At 33.6% G+C, this 18,676-nt stretch overlaps 1 protein-coding gene across 10 annotated transcripts in view; it reads right to left on the reverse strand.

The window, feature by feature from the left end:
* SLC4A7 (solute carrier family 4 member 7) overlaps positions 1-18,676 on the reverse strand; it is a 108,147-nt gene that overhangs the window by 6,581 nt on the left and 82,890 nt on the right. For 8 of the 10 annotated variants that reach the window (XM_034662099.1, XM_034662095.1, XM_034662096.1 and 5 more), the window contains 8 exons: positions 18,162-18,323; positions 17,652-17,765; positions 15,040-15,201; positions 14,600-14,851; positions 11,140-11,208; positions 9,649-9,822; positions 5,065-5,196; positions 2,699-2,796 (listed from right to left, as the gene is read on the reverse strand). In XM_034662099.1, coding sequence (XP_034517990.1) covers positions 2,699-2,796; positions 5,065-5,196; positions 9,649-9,822; positions 11,140-11,208; positions 14,600-14,851; positions 15,040-15,201; positions 17,652-17,765; positions 18,162-18,323 — 1,163 coding nt within the window. Of the gene's footprint in view, positions 1-1,490; positions 2,507-2,698; positions 2,797-5,064; positions 5,197-5,243; positions 6,179-9,648; positions 9,823-11,139; positions 11,209-14,599; positions 14,852-15,039; positions 15,202-17,651; positions 17,766-18,161; positions 18,324-18,676 lie in introns of those variants that run through there. The other 2 variants (XM_034662098.1, XM_034662101.1) reach the window with 2 other exon arrangements.

Consider the following 18,676-nt stretch of genomic DNA (forward strand, 5'->3'; position numbering starts at 1 on the left):
AACATAAAAGAATACATTTATGTGCTTGTAAATATAAAAAACTACAGCCTCAAGTCAATTACAAAACTTTTACAACTGGCACAAATTTCAATTTCATCAACTAAAGATCCAAAGTATAGAAGGAAAACTTAAGATTATGATTTAAAAAAAAAAAAACTAGTTTTTAATAGCTTTTAAAAAAATCATTTAAAAAATGATGGAAAGGCAACACATTAAAAATAAAAACAGAGCTCTGAAGATATCGGAACAGGTAACACAAAAGTTTATAAATATCACTTTTAGCTGACATTCACATTTTTAATGTCAAAGTGTTATTCTATCAAATTTATCAAAATCAAAGGAACAAAATACTATCCTTTCATTGTAAGAGATAAATGTAACCACTGTCTTTATAAAATACTGCAAAATTCCTTCGAGACCCTAGATCCAACAACGATGATATCCATAAATAATTTTGGGCTCAAGGTTGTCAGGCACAAATAATATGAAAGTACTATGAAGTTAAAAGCAATATATTTGAAAGTCCTTTTTTCTAATCAAGAGAGTAATAGTTCATGCATATAAGCGACAAATACAAATGTCAAATTAGGCCTTAAGTTCACAATGTGATGGCAGCTACATGATAAATAACTAAATGGCAGTCATTTTAGAAAGTGCTAGCTTTGTTCACACTTTAAATCCAAATGTCATTTAAAATATAAGACTACAGAGAAATGTGACATGGTCACTGCAGAATCTCTAGGTGCTTTACCAAGTCAATTTTTTTAAAGTGCACAAAATTTGAATGCCCAAATTCACAATGGCAGATCCAACCAACTTGAAACTACCTTCTCTGAGTAAATGTTTCTGTGGCTGGTTGCCAACTTCAAATAACTGGAGAGAGACATTCCTGAAGCACTTTCTAATTTCAAATGTCCCCCTCTACGAACCTTCCCATTAGTAGAATTAATTAAGACTTTTAAAGACAGTACATGTTTTGTTTTTTCCCCAAAATAAAACAAGATGGGGGAAAAAAAAACTGTCTATGTCAAATCAATTAGTTTCATATTTTATGGCGTTTCACAGTTTCCAAATGTTTTTCTTTATCATCTCATTTGATTTTCATGGCAAGTAATCCAAGGTTACTTAAAATTTTAAATTAGGACAGATAAATAGGTCAGCCAATTGCGGGCATTCTTAATGTTCAAATTTTAAGCAAAGCAGCATTTATGTTGGCCTATGTCATCACTTAAAAAGACAAAAGGAGGGGCGCCTGGGTGGCACAGCGGTTAAGCATCTGCCTTCGGCTCAGGGCGTGATCCCGGCGTTATGGGATCTAGCCCCATATCAGGCTCCCTCTGCTATGAGCCTGCTTCTTCCTCTCCCACTCCCCCTGCTTGTGTTCCCTCTCTCGCTGGCTGTCTCTGTCTCTGTCAAATAAATAAATAAAATCTTTAAAAAAAAAAAAAAGACAAAAGGAAATATACAGATAATCATTCTTTTTGTTAAACATCAGACAGTATAGTATACATTCCACTTAAATTTGTCAAGGCCCATGTATAATCATACTAAGTGATAATGTAGGACCTATAGAAATTAAGTGGCAAATAATCTCAGCAAATTGATGACTCACTAATAACCATCATGGCAGTTCCTATACTCTTTTTATGAGTACAACAAAGTTAATATATTAATTCATTTAACATTTATAGAATCCAGCAAAGCAGGGGACTAAAGCTGGCTATATTAAGATGTCTATACTTGGCATTTAGTTTAAAGTATATAAGAAAGATTTAAGGGAAAATCATGAAAGGTGACACAGAGTAATACCAATGATGAAAATTAACAGGAAAAAGTTTAAAGGAATATTACTTGATTAATTCGTTTATCAAAACTAATCAATATGTACAAGTCTAAATAAGACCTCTGTAAAAACTATAAAGATCAATTAAAAATGAAAAAAAACCCAAAGTTAATAAATACCAACAAAACTTTTCCATTAACTGGTTAGGGAAGGGACTTACATACATTCTAAAACTGACTTTTCTACTATCAAAAGCTAATCAGAAATACAATAAATGTGGAAATAGGAAATAATATGTTTTTAATCTTTTAAAACTACAATGAAGTACACAGATAGAGTTTAAAGACAGAATTTACCACTGCCTTTAGTTCTTAAATTTACATGTAAATCATCAAAGTCATACATAATAAGCTATATATGGAACTCAACTTTTTTATAATATGAGCACTCACTGCCAATAGTCAAGTCACACCTTTGAGCTCTAGGGCGTCTAAACATAGTCACAATTTGGAAGATTATCAGAAAATGGATTACAGAGGTTAATTTTCCAGCACACACTGATGCAGGCCTAATAAAGGACAGAAAGGGAAAAGCTATACTGATTTTAAACTTCATTAAAACAGAAGGAGTGATGCCGGACAAGTAACTCTTGTCTGCCAGGCATGGAAGTTGGTTTAAGGCTCGGGTCCAAGTCCAGCTTTTTCTTCACTCCTGCCTACAAACCTGTGGAGGGGGAAGGACCGTGAGACTTCCTCTTCAGATTCCTGAGGACCCCCTTTAAGTTGACTTATGGCAGACACCGGTTTTGTCATCTTTTAAAAATAGAGATCCCTACTTTAACAAAGCATTACACGGCTTATTCATGTACTTAACGTGTATACGAAATACATTTTACAAGATGAAGTTTTATCTCACCTATACTTTAGGGCCTTAACTGGAATCTGTAAGAGACTTCTGCCTTCAAATGGAAGGTGCACAGTGTCGTCATCAGCTTGAAGCATTCGTTCAGCTTCCTTCAGAGCACATACACAAAAAAATTACTTGTCCCAGAATATTTCCAGGAGGACCAATTAATATATAACATTTTCAAGAATCAGAAACCCAAACTGACAATATATTTAAACATATTTGCCATGATTGAAAAATTCCTTTTACTATTATAAACACATACTTGTAGCACAAAAGAGAACAACCACTTGTAAAGGCTAAATTTTAAATGGTAACTTTTATTCAAGTTAATCAGGAATACTATGTTAAAATCAATTTAACTACATAAATGTTACCATCAATTATTAGTACATAATAAGAGACAAAATTTTGTGAAATCTGATAGCTTTCATTACAAGACAATATAAGCAAAACCTCATTTGGATAAGGCAAGGTTTATCAATCTCAGCAATACTGACCTTTAGGGCCAGACAATTATTTGTAGTAAGGGGCAATCCTGTATATGTAAGATGTCCAATAGCACCCTAGACCTCTACCCACTGGATGCCCATCTAATTCTGACAATCAAAAATTTCTCAAACACTGAAATATGAACACTGAGAAGAAATGTCACCCCAGGCAGAGAATAACTTCTACCAGAGACAAGACCAAAAATCATGGTATCATAATTACTGGGGGCAGGGCAGGATGAACTGGGAGAGCATATAGTCTTCTTTCTTACCACTAGAAATCCCACTATTTGTAGGTGGCAGTATGCCCAGCTTTTTAAAAAAATAATTTAAAAAAATAATAAAACCAGAGCTAAATTTCCCAGCATTCCTTGCAACTTCACGTGGCCATGAGATGCAAGTGGAACTTACTGGATGACATTTCTGGAAAAACTTCTTAAAAAATAGGATAGCAGGGGAGAGCCCATTTTGCTTTCTCACCCCACCCCTTTCCTTCCTGCCATCTCTAATGCTAACATGAGAGCTCAAGCTCAGCATTCATTCTGACCTATGAGGTGATTCTGAGAATGGAAACTGTGTGCGGAAGTTGGGAGGACAGCAGTACAGGCGCTCCAGACCACTCCGTGGAGCCATCACACTAGATCACTCACTCTTCCCAAGACGTCTACATGAGAGCATAACCTCTTGTGCTTAAGCCTCCATTACGCTTGTTTTCTGTTATATACACTGAACCGTATTCTAACAATACAGAAAATAATAAACAGGTAATTTCAACCTACGTAGTTTATAAATAAATTGAATCCTATTTGAAAATTCACCAAAAGCTCATAAACATTTACATATATAATATAGTTTAAAAAAAAAACTTTTAAAAATTTTGGAGGCTCAATTCAAACTAGTATTCCAGTTAGTATCCTAATTAAAGAGTCATAATTTTTGTTAAAAAATAAACATAAAACTAGTAATTTTGCCATAAATCAGCACTGAATGATCAATCCAAACTATGACAAAAATACCAAGGCTTAAACCCAGTTGCCTGTAAAGTTTTAATAAATGCATTTCCATAAATACTATGCAATATAATAAAGTATAAATTATGCTGCTTTCTTTCAAAAATTAGGGGGAAAAGTAATTTTGAGATCTCTATTTAAACAGGACCACAATATTTAAAATGTATTATCTTTCTTCTTACCTTTGATTTTCAAGCAATATTCTTAATGGGAAAACTGAGTAGGGTACTAAAATCAATATAATCATCTGTGCTAAATGCTCAATGACTACTTTTCCTTCTTACTAAGTAATAGCATGTGCTGGTTATTTAAAAAAATCAAATTCAGAATAAAATATTCATGTAAATCTCTGTATACACATTAACTAATGGTACATAATACTGCATGTTAAGACTAGAGCTTAATAGTACTTTTTGTAAAAAAAAAAAATTAAAGTCCTTTTTTGTCATCATGTATATGTCAGATTATTAAATGCTGTTAAAATTAAAATGTACACTAAAATGTGCTTATGTGATGTGCTTTCATTACTTATGCTTTAACTATGCTCTAAACACTGCTAAATTCTCTGTTAAAATTAAGTGCACACGTGATATGTAACTTTTAAAAGGTTATTTTTGGGTCAGCGCTTTGGAGGGGCAACTTAAGTTGGTAAAATGATAAGAGCTAATGTTTGGAACAAGTTACCTACTAACCTCTGCCTCAGTTTTCTTATTTGTAAACTGGGAATAACAGAAGCATCTACACTTCATAATAATAAGGTTCTTAGGAGGATTAAAGGAGCTGATTCCTGTAAAGTAACCACGAGAGTGCCTGCTACTTGGTACGAAATATTAAACAAGTGAATAGCATAAATTTAAAATTCTGGTCTTTTTACCTCTTTCTCTTTTTTCTTTTTGTCATCTTCTTTCTTTTTCTTACTTTCTGGCATGAGATCATCAAGCCAACTAAGTTCTCTCTTTGTGAAACATAGATCCATGAGTTTGCGTACAAAGACTAATGCAAGAACCTTTAAAAAGTTGGGGAGAAACTATTAAAAAACATCTAAAAATACATAAATTATATCATTTAAAGAGAAAAAGTATCAAATCATAAACAAACAAAAAAGTACTTCATGTATTTTATTTAAAAATCACTTCAGGGGCCCCTGGGTGGTGCAGCTGATTAATGGTCCGGACTTCTGGTTTAGGCTGAGGTCATGATCTCAGGATCATGAGATCAAGCCCGGCCTTGCGTTCCACGATCAGCAAGGAGTCTGTTAAAGGTTTCTCTCTGCCCCTCCCTGCATGTGTATTCACTCTCTCTCTCTCTCTAATAAAGTAAATAAATTAAAAAAAAAAATTAAAATCACTTCACACACCATCTTATTTCAAAGAAACTGAGTCAATTATTTCTCTCAAGCTTCCTGCTCAAAGAAAACATACAAAAGAAATGGCATTTTTAACCTCTTCCTATATAAACCCCTTGCATTCTGCATAAAACTATAAAGCAGATTAAGCATGGTATCTTCACAGTACAAGATTATTAATTTTTATGACTTTAAATGATATACATTATATATATAGGCAGATATTATTTTTTTTGAGAGTGTGCGTGGGAGGAGGGGAGACAGACAGAGAATCTTAAGCAGGCTCCAACCACGCACAGAACCCGATATAGGGCTCGATCTCATGACCTGAGCCAAAATCAAGAGTAGGATGCTTAACCAACTAAGACACCCAAGCACTCCTAAATAGATGTAAATTTAAAAATCTCTTAAGCAATGCATTAGAGAACTCATTTGCCAATATTAGGTTTAGACTTCCCCATTATATATGTGAAAAAGAGACACCATTACTTTAATTTGTTTACCTTTCACTGCTGTAAGGTTGAAGATGTTTTCAAATGTTCATTGGCCATTTGGGTTTCTTCTGTTCTTACCATTTTCCTTATTACTATCTTTTGTCTGGCTTTCAATTTTTATGACTTTTATTCATGAATGCATAAGAGCTCTGTGTAGTTCAGACAGAAGCATTTTATCTGCCTTATATGCTACAAATACTTTCTCCCAGTTCACAATCTGATTTTAATGTTCATATAAAACATTTAATTTATCATGTGGTCAAATAAATCTTTCCTTTACAGTTGGGTTTCCCTATCCTCTTTGAAAAGTTACCCTCAATCACTGGACTATATAAATATTTTTCAAAACTTTCTACTACATTTTAACATTTAAATCTTCAATTCATTTATGGTTTCTTTCTGAATATGGTATTGGTTACAGAAACAACCTTAGCTCCCACACACAGTCAAATCTTCTAAGACTACATACTAAATTTTCCCACATAGATGAATAAATGATCACCTTTAATGAAATGAACTGCTTATGGTATTCAAGTGGTAAATTCTCACATATTCTGATAAATTTCTGGACTCTATTAGTCTATTCTTCTGATTTGTCTATTCCCATGCCAATTCCATACTGTGTTAGCTACACTGACTTGACAGCAATTTTTAAATATTTAGTTATCACAATGGCATGATATCAACACAGGAACAATCAAGTCCTTCACCCCGGACCCAGCCAGGAATTCTTAATTAACTTTGTTTTGTTATTCCTCTGGTATTTATTATATCCTTATTTTTTCATTAATATAACAATTTATATATAGTAAAATAGAAAAATATCATATGTACAGTTTGGCGCTTTTGACAAACATACATATTCGTGGAATCCACACCCAAACAAGATACAGAACATGTCTACCATCCATGTTGTTATCTATGACTCCGGCATTTATTTTTCTCTATAACCTTTAAAATTATCTGATTCACACTGACAACAACCTCTCTGAATACACACAAACACACATGCAAATAAAACTCATAAAATTCATACTTGGAAGTCCCATCTTTACAATACTAAGTATGCAAAACAAAGAACATGACATATCTTCCTATCTGTTCAGGTCTTAATTTTACGTACTTCAACATTATTATGGATTGAATTGTGTCCCCCATGAAAGATACATTGAAATCCTAACCCCTAGTACCCAGAATATGACTTTATTTGGAAATAGGGTTGTTGGAGATATAATTAAGATGAGGTCATTCTGGAGTAGGGTGGGTTCCTAATACAGTATGTCCAGTGTTCTTATAAAATGGTCATATAAAGACACAGTGACACACAGACCACCACATGACAAGGTGGGAATTTGGAGTTACACAGTTGCAACACAATGCCAAAGACTTTCAGCAAACCACCAGAAGCTAGGAAGAGGCACAAAGGGTTCCCTTACAGGTTACAGAGACAGCATGGCCTCATCCACACCTTGATTTCAAACTTCCAGAATCCAAAGTTATCATATAATAAATTTCTTTTGGTAAGCCAATGAGTTTTCTTATAACCACCCACTATAACAAAATTCTAATTCTATTAGGACTTTTAGTCTTTTTTCATTTGAGTCATTTGAGTTAACAGGCAATCACAGAATCTACAAATAATGTTATCTCTTCCTTATAACAAATATTATATTATTTTTATATCACAGTTAGAACCTTCAATTCATATCAAATAACAGTAATACTGTGCTTCCCTATATTAGAACTCATTTACAAATTTTTATTCACAATGATTATAATTTTATAACTTTCTATCTTTAATTATATTGGAAATTCTTCCTTGCTGCTGAAGTATCACAGTCTATTTAATCATGATATATTACTTATAGAAACACTGAGAATTTATTTGTTAATATCTTAAGGGTTTTTTGCACTTATATTAGTGAGAAGTCACCATCATTCTTCTGTATAACTTTACTAGGCTTTGTTATTAAGATCTTGCTAGTGTTTCATGAGAAAAAAATGCAGATGTTTCCATCTTTTCTAGAATAATTCAAGAAGTACTGGAATTAACTGTTCTTTAAAACTCAGCTGGGCCTGTGATCCAAAGGCAGCTCTTTGGCCATTTTTCCAGTCTCTTGTATGCAAGGGAGTTATACAGATCCATAGGTTTTATATTTCTCTTTGGGTCAATTCTTAAAAATGTACGTAGAGAATGGAAATAATCCATCTCCTCTAGATCAGTGGCAGGCAAACCACAGCCCTTCGGTTAAGTCTGGCCCTACCTGTTTTTACGGCCTGTGACCTCAAACAGCTTTTAAAGATGCACATTTGGAGTTGATTTGATGATAGGGAACACTTTGAACCTCAGCCAAGTGAATTATTAACCCAAATGAAAAGAATTCCATTCTTCCCATTAGTAGTCTTTCATTTTAAAAAACTGTACAATTACTTTTTAGGTTTCACCAATAAGAAATTGTGGAAATTTCTCTCCTGTTACAGAAGTGCCTATGTATCTTGTGACCTATAAAGCTGAAAATATTTACTATTTGACACGTTACAGAAATAAAGTTTGTCAACCTCTAGTCTAGATGTACAAACTTATTTCTATAGTTTCATGTAGTATTTTCATAAAGCCCCTCAAATCTCTTCCACAGCTGTGATTATATATCTCTTCTCTTTCTTAATCTTGTCTATTTTGCTCTCTTCTTTTCTTCTCTACTCAAGCTTGGAAGGAGTTTGTTCATTATTGATTTTTACAAATAAAAAATTTGGTTGCATTTTTTAAAGTCTTCTTGAATAATATATGTAGTGAAGGGTATACATTTTCCTTATGAATTTTAGGTGTAACTCACAGACTTTATTAAAAATTCTCTGCTGCAATACCTACAATATTTTTTTTAACCCAGTTTTCAACCCAGGGATTATTTCAGCATTTAATGTCTAAATACTTTAGATTTTTTTTAGTGTTTTTCATTATTCATTTGTAATCTAATTTATTTGTGATCAGGGAATGCAATTACCTACATAATTTTTATAGCTTTTTAATTTTTAAGATTTTCTTTGTGGCCAAGTACGTAACCAATGTTTACATGGAATGTACAAAAGGATGAATATTCTGTTTGCAAAATGCAATATTCTGTGATAATTTAGTGAACGATATTGTTTTATTAATATCATCTAAAATCTTTATTATTTTTGAACTTCTAGCTCTGTGAATTTCTGAGAAAGATGTATTGAAACATTCTATTAAAGAACTATGCTGTTCTAGTTGCTTTGCTTTTTTACATCTGGTTATCATCTTCATTCCATAAATGTCCTAAATTCTAAAGTTGTTTAAAAATACAAAACAGCCTTCTATAGCCCAAGGACTAAAAAACAAACAAAAATGTAGAAAATAAAAAGCAAATTCAGTTTCTAAAGCAACTGGTTTAAAGCTACAAAAGGGCCAATTCCTATTTTGAAACACCTAAGGTGCTTAAAATGGGCTATTCCCTTTCTCAAATATAAATATTACTAATACATTACCACATTATGCTACTAAGATAAATGTCAGTAAAATACTGTTGAAAAACACAGGAGATTTATTAACTAGTGACAAAGCTGAAAAAGTTTAAAAAAAAAAAAAAAAAAGCCTTACCATCATGGGAAAAACTACCGCAGCAGCTGAAGCTTTTATCACCCACAGAAGAACCAGACAAGTGAGCTGAATGACTGTGAAAATATGGACCTTCCAGAGAGGCACGTAACGAAGGTATATCAGATCAGGCTGATGCTTAGCAGGCATTCCAAATAATTTTATACGGTCAAAAAACTATGTATTGAATGGAAAACAAAACAAAGCAAGAAAAAGTTTTCAACAAAAGTATCATTTCTGCTACTTAGGAAATTATATATAACCTTAGAGTTTTGTGATTTAAACTATAACTTCCTTGATATGTTCTGATAGTATAGGAGAATATTTCAATACAGAACATCTGGACCCAAGGAGGGGGGCAAAAATCAAGGCAATCATTCTAAACTAATGCAATTAATTTAATCAGAAAGCTCAAACCACAAAATGTCTTAATTTGGGGGATTAAAATAAATAAATTTATTGCTATAATCAACTGCGCAAGTCATTTACTTTCTTTGACCTTGTTTTCTAATATGTACAATAAAAGAGCAACAATTTCCAAGGTTCTTTCCAACTCTAACATTATCAGTTCTATAAAACAGCCTGAAGTAACAATTACTAAACTTTCACCCAACAAAAAGGAAACTATGAGCAAATTCCTTAGTCTGTTTGAACTTTAGTTTCCCCATTTATAAACCAGTAGTAAGATCTCACAAACTTGTAAAAGAAAGTTATAAAAGAAAAATTTAAAAAAAGAAAATGTAGTGAATTGATGAGATCATTCCTTGACCAGTGGAGGGAAGACCCAGGACTACTGAAAAAAATGAAGATGCTATCTCTGAGAAGCCTTGCCAACATTAGTTGGCAACATCAGACAATATGCTTTCCATGACAGGAGGTGGCCACGTGCTGCTAACCGTGCTTTCAGAGCCACATGTTTTACATGAAGAACTTTTTAATAAATTTTATCAGGTTGTTTTCCAGGAATTATTATAAACAAGACCAAGAGAGTAGGGAAATCACTGGGTTCTAACCTTGGCTCCATTGCTTACTTGGTTAAGAACCGTCCGTAAGTCCCTCTATTTCTGTTTCCTAGATGACAATATTAATATTTCTTCCTTTCCTGCTTAACAATGTTGTTTTGAGAATCACAGAAAATAATTTGTGTACTAGGCTTTATAAACTGTATTGGACCGCACAAATGGCAAGTATTAACCATTCCAGTCCTCAACATCCCCCTCTCTTACTATACTAGTCTTCATCGATAGTTACAGGGCCTTTCATTGGCTTCTATTAAAAGCAGGTAAGGATGATCTCCTTCATGATCTCATTCTTGAGGGAAAAATGTGTAGTAAGCAATAATCATTTGGAAAACGTGGATTTGAAGTCATCAGCTAACCTGCCTCCCAGAATATCAGAGTTGAGAATACATCACTACCATCATAAAAACAATCTTTGCAAATTTAAAATATGTTTTAAGTTTTTCTACCAAATCATTAACTACTTAAGACTTGCCTGGATTCCTTTTAATGAGGAAACTCCCATATAAAGGAAAACACCATACAGGACAGGCATTGGAATAAACTGTAAGTGAAAGGACCACAGTTAGAACCCATGCAACTAAAACAATTTCATAGCAATAAAATACACAAAAACATAGTGAGTACATATGGAGACAGAATTAAAAGATCTTTCAGTGATGAGACATAACTTTTCTATAAATAAGAAAAATGCTGATAAACAACAGCCTCCTTGAAAAACTATCTTCTACATGTTTCTTCCTGAAACGGGAAAATGTTCAGTGGTTAAGAATTGTGAGCACTACAGGGGCGCCTGGGTGGCACAGCGGTTAAGCGTCTGCCTTNTTAAAAAAAAAAAAAAAAAAAGAATGTGAGCACTACAATCAGACTGCCTGGTTTAGGAAGCCAGGTAAGCTTTTCTTGAGCCTTAACCTCTCTATGCTATCATTCCCGTAACAGATTGCACGAAGACTAAAGGATTTCAAATACTAAAATACTCAGAAAAGCACACAACACATATCAATCATTCATAAAACTTTAGCCAGGAATTAAAATAAAAACTTAATAAAAAAAATTTTAAAAGCATGAGCCATTATCACTGCTATCACTACCATATAGTAGCTATTATACAATAGTACCATTTACTGATAAAATCATTGAACTCCACTCCCAAAGAAAGTCCTTATTACTTTGGCAGTTAAAGGATCCCAACTGCCTCCCTACCATGCCTAGGCATCCTACAGGAAAGCCATTAACAGGCTCCATCCACCTACTCAAAAACCACAAGCAGCACTCACACCAAGAAAGAGACCTGTAAAGAAAAAAGACCTAACAGCTGCAGAGGAAAACCACATTCACTCTCCACTGAACAACTGAGTATGTCCTTCCTAAGAAACCCAGGAGGAAAAAGTACTACAGGAAGAGAAGAAAACAAGTTAAAAATCTAATAAATGTCCTCAGGAAATTTCAGGAGAATATTTTATCCATAAAGTAACTTCAGAATACTAGGGAAAGTAAATAATCAGAATGAAAAAGGCTTCTAGAAATTTAAAGATATAATTATCAAAATAATTAATTTTGTAATATTGATTTTGATGAGACTAAAGAGATCTAAGAAAAACAGGAAATTTTCATAAACAGTGAGGGCACAGGATAGTAATGTGAGAACATATCCAGAAGGTCTAATATCTGTCGACCTGAAGTTGAAGAAACAGCTAACAGAGAGAAGAGAAAAAATAAGCACTGACCCAAAATTCCCATAAAGAGCACAAGTTTCCAGAGAACAATGGCCCATAGTGAGAGTGGTAGGGTGAATGAAAGTCCCTATCCATCTGTCCACCTAAATATCCCAGTGAAATTTCAGAACACCAGGAGTAAAAAGGAAATTTTGGTAGCTTCTAGAAAGGAAAAAAATACCTCTGAAATTACAAAAACCAAACAGATATCAGACATATTATTAGGACCACTGGTGTATAGGAAACAACGACTTTAAGACTCAAAGAAAAACAATACTGAACACTGAAATGTACGTATACCTAACTATCAATCAAATGTGAGAATAATTTGAAACACGAAAGAACTCTGGAAGTTTACCACCCATGGCACCACATATGAAAAAATTACTCTAGGAATTCCTTTGGCAATGCAAAAAATGAAAAAATAAAATATAAAAAAGATGTAAGAAAAAGTGGAAGTGGTATATGCAATTCTTTTCTTTAAAGTAAGGGAAGGTAACAGGTGCTAAGACAACTTATTGGGCCCTAAGGCTTGGGCAGTTACTCTTCAAGCAGCAACAAGAGCTTAGGGATATAAGGTCTATTTCTGCCTCCACGCAGGCAGATCAGCCTGCTTAGTCCTCAGTGAACATATATGTATCATCATAATACTGACTATGTGCTCCCAGAGGGTTTACATTTTTATGATCTAACTTACAGAAAAAGCATGGACAGTTTAATTATAAATACGGCATACAATGCAAATGTTGGTAACCATTACAATAAAACTAAAAACACAGTCAACCAAAGGCAGGTGATGGAAGGAAGACTGGCTAGTGGACACCTAAGTATGCTAAATCCTCATAAAACGTCTGACCTTATATGATAGGCTCCCAAGCTTTTTAGTCTTAGGACCCTTTCTGTTCTTCAAAGGAATACTGAGGACACACTCCCCAAATACTTTTGCTTTTGGGGACTCCCAGAGGTCGTCCTTAAGACTCAACTTTGAGAAACTTTGAGAGAAAATTAAAATTAAAATTATTAATTATAAGGGTTGTAACCACCAATATAACTTAAAAAACAAAGATGTTAAAAAGAGTTTACCCCTGGAGAGTTGTTTTTGGACGGTAAGGGAAAACAGGGAGACTAACTTTTCATTTTAGGGCTTTCTTGATGTTCTATTTGAATTTTTCTGCCTATATACAGTCAATACTTCAAAAATTTTAAAGGCAACCTTCCTTAGTAGGGGACAATATCCCCATAAGAGCGCACTAAATCTTTCTCCTCCTTTGCCAAGTACTTCTAACAATACACTCACCACAATGCAGTAATTGCCCCTTTACCTATCTGTTCCACCAACCAGACTGCCAAGTTCTGAAAAGTAGACAATAATATATCCTATTTATTATTATTTCCCCAGTCTTAATAGCCCAGTAAGTACTCAACAAATATCTGGTGAATTAGTCAGTTACTAGAAAGCTGATGAGATGAAGGCCAAAGAATTCTGGTATTTAACTTTAATTTTTTTTCTTAGTTAATAACATACATACACCCTCCAAGTTTTTTCCCCAATTTATAAATGTACACAACTCTTTATAGTTTTCTTTGCAATAACTAAAACACCAAGGGAAAAAACAGAGTTGAGTTCTTCCACAATGAAAATTTCAGTTTAGATACTTAGCTATATTTGCTATTGTTGTATTTTTTAATCGCTAGATTCATTAGGATATGTATAATAAAGACCAGATGTGACTAAAAGATACTTAACATAAAGTTTAATTTCTTGCATGATTCATTTATAATATTGGCTGTTTTGTTTTCTAATGAGCTCTACTACCTTTAGTTCATTTAGATGATCAGAAAGAATACATTTAATTAATTAATAGCAATTATTTTCAAATTTTGGTCAAATAACTATGAAATCATATTTCATTATTACTTCCTCTAAGATGCCTATAAAATCCCCTGGTATATTATTCTTTTAGATCATAACTAAGCCATGAATTAACTCCTTCCAAAACTCTATAGTCTTTAATACTATCATTTTACATATTTCTAAAATGGACACATATAACACTGAAATGCCTACTATGCTAAACACCATATACCAGAATATTATTTTCCAAGTAAATTCCAGGAAATGAAACTAATTTTAGATATTTTCATGTTTCATTTTCATACAACCGAGTATAAATTTTTTGACAAAAAAGATTTTAAAATATTGCAATAAAGAGATTTTACCTTTAGTACTGAAGTCATGAACACAGACAGGCCCATTAGAATAAAAATCATTAGCCCTGTAACTCGCTGTTCACGAATTCCCAAAAACTTGGGTTGTTCCCCTGGAGCAGAACATTCAGATTCAACTTTTAAGCTGTTGACATGACTTATTGACAACACCGTTGCAGCCACAAACCATGGAAGTCCCATGACAGAGCAAACTCCCAACATAACACCAACCATAAGCAAATCAAGGTGATAGCCAGCTCCTTTCTGAAAAGTGAAATGAACATGAATTATTTGTTAAGTCTAAACTGTTCTTTTAGGTTACAATACTGTATTACTTTATAAACAGAGAAGAAATTAACTTTCATCTCACATCTTTTAATGCTCCAGTCATTACGAAAACACTTCAAACCCTTGAAGAAATTACAAAACCTGACACAAAATTTTAAAATTACCTTCAATTTGTGCTCCTTTCTGTTTATGATTACAGCTGTAATTTGTTGATCCATAAAGATGAGAATGGTACAAAGCAGAGCTGGAATAGCAGCTATTAATAAAGTCCACCAAGGATTTTCTCCCAATGGGCTTATGATCCAGCCCCTACTTGGATCAGTAGGCTGTTAAAAAATTAAAGATAAAAGGAAAGAAGTTTCTTCCTACTGCACAAAATTTCCACAACATAGGCTATGCCTATTCCAAGAAATTCCAAGGCATTAGAAAGAACTAGATTAAATCTTGGAATGTATGGTGAATTATCTGCAAAGATAGCCACAAGAACGTTTCCCATCCCTTGACGCAGGTCCCTTGGCCATGTAGTCAATTTTTCCGTCTAGAGGTGGAATCCATTGCCTCCTCTTGGACCTAGGATGTCCTTACGGTTTACTTCAGCCAGCAGAATAAAGCCAAAGTGACACTGTGTGACTTCTGAGTCTTGATCTCAAGGGACCCTGCAGCTTCTCTAACCCTCTTGGAACCCTGAGATTAAGCTGTTGAGTAAGCCTGGATAAGCCTTCTTGAGAATGAGATACAACATGGAGAGAGAGAGAGAAGGGAGCCAATTGCCCCAGCTGTTTCAGTCATCTGATCTGAGTTTCCCAGACATGGAAATGAAGACATATTGCCCCCACCAAAGCAATGGATGACTGTAGCCACATGAAAGATCCCAAACCAAGAGACCAGACCACCCACCACCCAGCTAAGCTTAGTACCAACTGCCACCAATTTATGAACAAATAAGGGGTTGCTGTTTTACAGGTTTCATGTTTGGGGAGGTTTGTTATAGACAAATAGGTAAGTGAGGTAAGAGTGTCATTTCAACACGCTCCTAACCCACTTCAAATAAAGTGAAGTCAATCTACCTACTAGATCAACTCCTAAACTACACTACTTTGAAGATCCTACAGACCAGTGACCTTGGCAGCGTCAGGACTAAATCAGAACTGGGGCCTCAGGACATATCTTTCCAAAGAATCTACTGACAAACATCTGTCACTTTATCAGACACAAATACATTCCAATGCTGTAAAGCAAAAACTGTTTTATAACAAAAAATGTTAAAAGATTCTAAGAGTTTAATATTCTTGAAGGGCACTGGATATACTGAAATCTAACATGTTTTCATTACATAAAGTTCATTTTAAGCCTGTTTTTTCTTCACAAAAGCATTTATCAATACAAAGGGAACATTTAATATTTTCAAATGCAGGTATTCCAATTTTCCCACCCCAATACACATTAAGCTGCTTGATATCCAAAACTGTACATGAATAAAAATATTTTATCTATACAATGCACAAGCTTGTAAGTGTTCCTTGATTTATTTCCCCAAATGTATCTTATGCCCCCTTGAAATCAGTTTGCTACTTGAAAGCTAGATCAATAAATGAATAACAAAATATATTTAGGAATGAATATAAGGAACTGGACCCAGGATTAAGGGAACTTACATCAATATTTTAAACCGATATTAATTTATAGTTTCATTTGGTAAAAGACTTGGTAAAAAAAAAAAATGACCTTCATATAGTCATCTCTTAATGGCCAAAAATCTTTAGTGGTTCAATATCTATGCTTTTAAACAAACGTATCCAAATTTTATTATAGACAATAAAAAAAAATTTTAATAAAATTGAGAATACCCAATGGCTCTATACCCATTTATGTGTTACATTACTAATGGTTTTCCATAGTAAAATTCATATAGTAAGTATTATAAAGCTAAATTTTTCTTATTTTTAAATAAAAATATAAGTAGACCTTCTATATAATTTTCGTGGATCATTTTCCACCCATGCACTCCACTTTGGAGACTACTGGTTTTAAAAAATTTTTTTTTCCCCAGTAAGAAATAAAACAGACTAAAATTATATTCATTTTATTCCTTATTTCTAATCCCCTTTAAACCTTCTGCTTTTAAAAGAAGGCATATAGTTTGCTATAAAGATAAACATAACCAGTGACACAAATACTCAATTATAGGGAATTCCAAAAACTATTCAAAAGCTACCAACTCCTACTTAAAAGGGAAAACAATTCTTGAATGCTATATTATGCATATGCTATATTATGTACAACATAGCTACAGTCTGATGATGAATGCAAAGCATTCATGGATGGTCAGATAAGCATCATTTTTCTTGTGGAAGAATACATTTGATTCTCTCCTGACACGGAGCATTCCATTTACTGTCACATACACCACCCTACTAGAAATTTAACGAGGATCTCCTTGTTACAATTTTAAATTCAAGTTTGAGTCACTTCCTTATAAAGGAATAAAGAATGTTTCTTTTGCCTGGAAAATACATCATGAACTCCAGCTACCACAGCAGGTTCAAATTTTTTAAATGACTCCCAAGTACTTACCATGAGTATTTTCATTCACTCTCCCTGATGGGACTAACTTTGATACCTTCTTGCTTACTTCATAAATAGGTTCGCTACTCTCTTCACATCTTGTCATCTTTTATGTATGTGAAATATATATATATATATTCCTACAAAGTATCTAATTTTAAAATAGTTTGGTATTCCCACGTCACAAATAACCAAATATTTAAATCCTTACCTCGAATTTTTCAGGAACATGAAGTTTAGGAGATGGAACTCCTACAAGGTAGTCAATTGCAACCATTATTACTATTGTGAGAAATACAGCAAAGTCACTGATTGTCGATCGCACCTATATTAAAGGGATTGTGTTAAAATAAACACAGAAAGACTGTGTGTCCTTTCTAAATAATTGTCATCTTTCAGATTAAAATATGCCACTAGAAAGTATGAATAAGGTTTTTAATTAGTGATGACATGTCCATGAAATACACTGTATGTAATATGTTTTCAAAAAGAGAAGAAACACATTTCACAACTAACGTACTACCATCCCATTCCTCAAGGCACCATTATCTTCCTGTTAGTTCAGAAATGTAATATACATTTTTCACTATAAATAAGTTCTTCACAACTATTTGATATCAAGTATTAACCCCAAACAATGTATTACCGTTCTGAAATAAACCAAGGTAACAAAAACTAAAACATGAGTATTATCAGGACTCCAAAATCACATCCCAATTACCTTGGTAGGAAAATACCGCTTGGTCTTAAATTGCTTGAGGAATGAAGATAGAAAAAATGTTGTGAAAAATAAGATGACACACCAAAAGAGCACATCTGGAATATAAGGTCCATGAAGACTACAGGCTGATCCTACAAATACACCGTGAAAGGTCTTACATTCCTGGGGAAAAAAGGAGGAAAAAAAAATAGAAAAAGGTGAGAATGAAGAAGATTCTCAGGTATCTAATAAATTACCAATGAACTCCATTGACTCAAAGATGCTAGTGACTGAAGACATGCCATTATTTTGTACTTCACTTAGAAAGAAAAAACACTGTCAAGTCAACTTTAACACATCATCAACTGTAAGATATACCGAGTTCAGAGATGTTACAGTTTGAAAAATAGGTATATCTTAAGTCACTGAACTGAAATACAGTATTTTGCCAAGTTACACCACACAGTCCTTTCCTTTCGATTCCGTATTCCCTTTAGTGAATGCCTTAGAGTGAACAGTAATTCCCAAATATTTTG

The sequence above is a fragment of the Ailuropoda melanoleuca genome, chromosome 6, assembly GCF_002007445.2.
Source record: "Ailuropoda melanoleuca isolate Jingjing chromosome 6, ASM200744v2, whole genome shotgun sequence".
In the NCBI taxonomy this organism is placed as follows: Eukaryota; Metazoa; Chordata; class Mammalia; order Carnivora; family Ursidae; genus Ailuropoda; species Ailuropoda melanoleuca.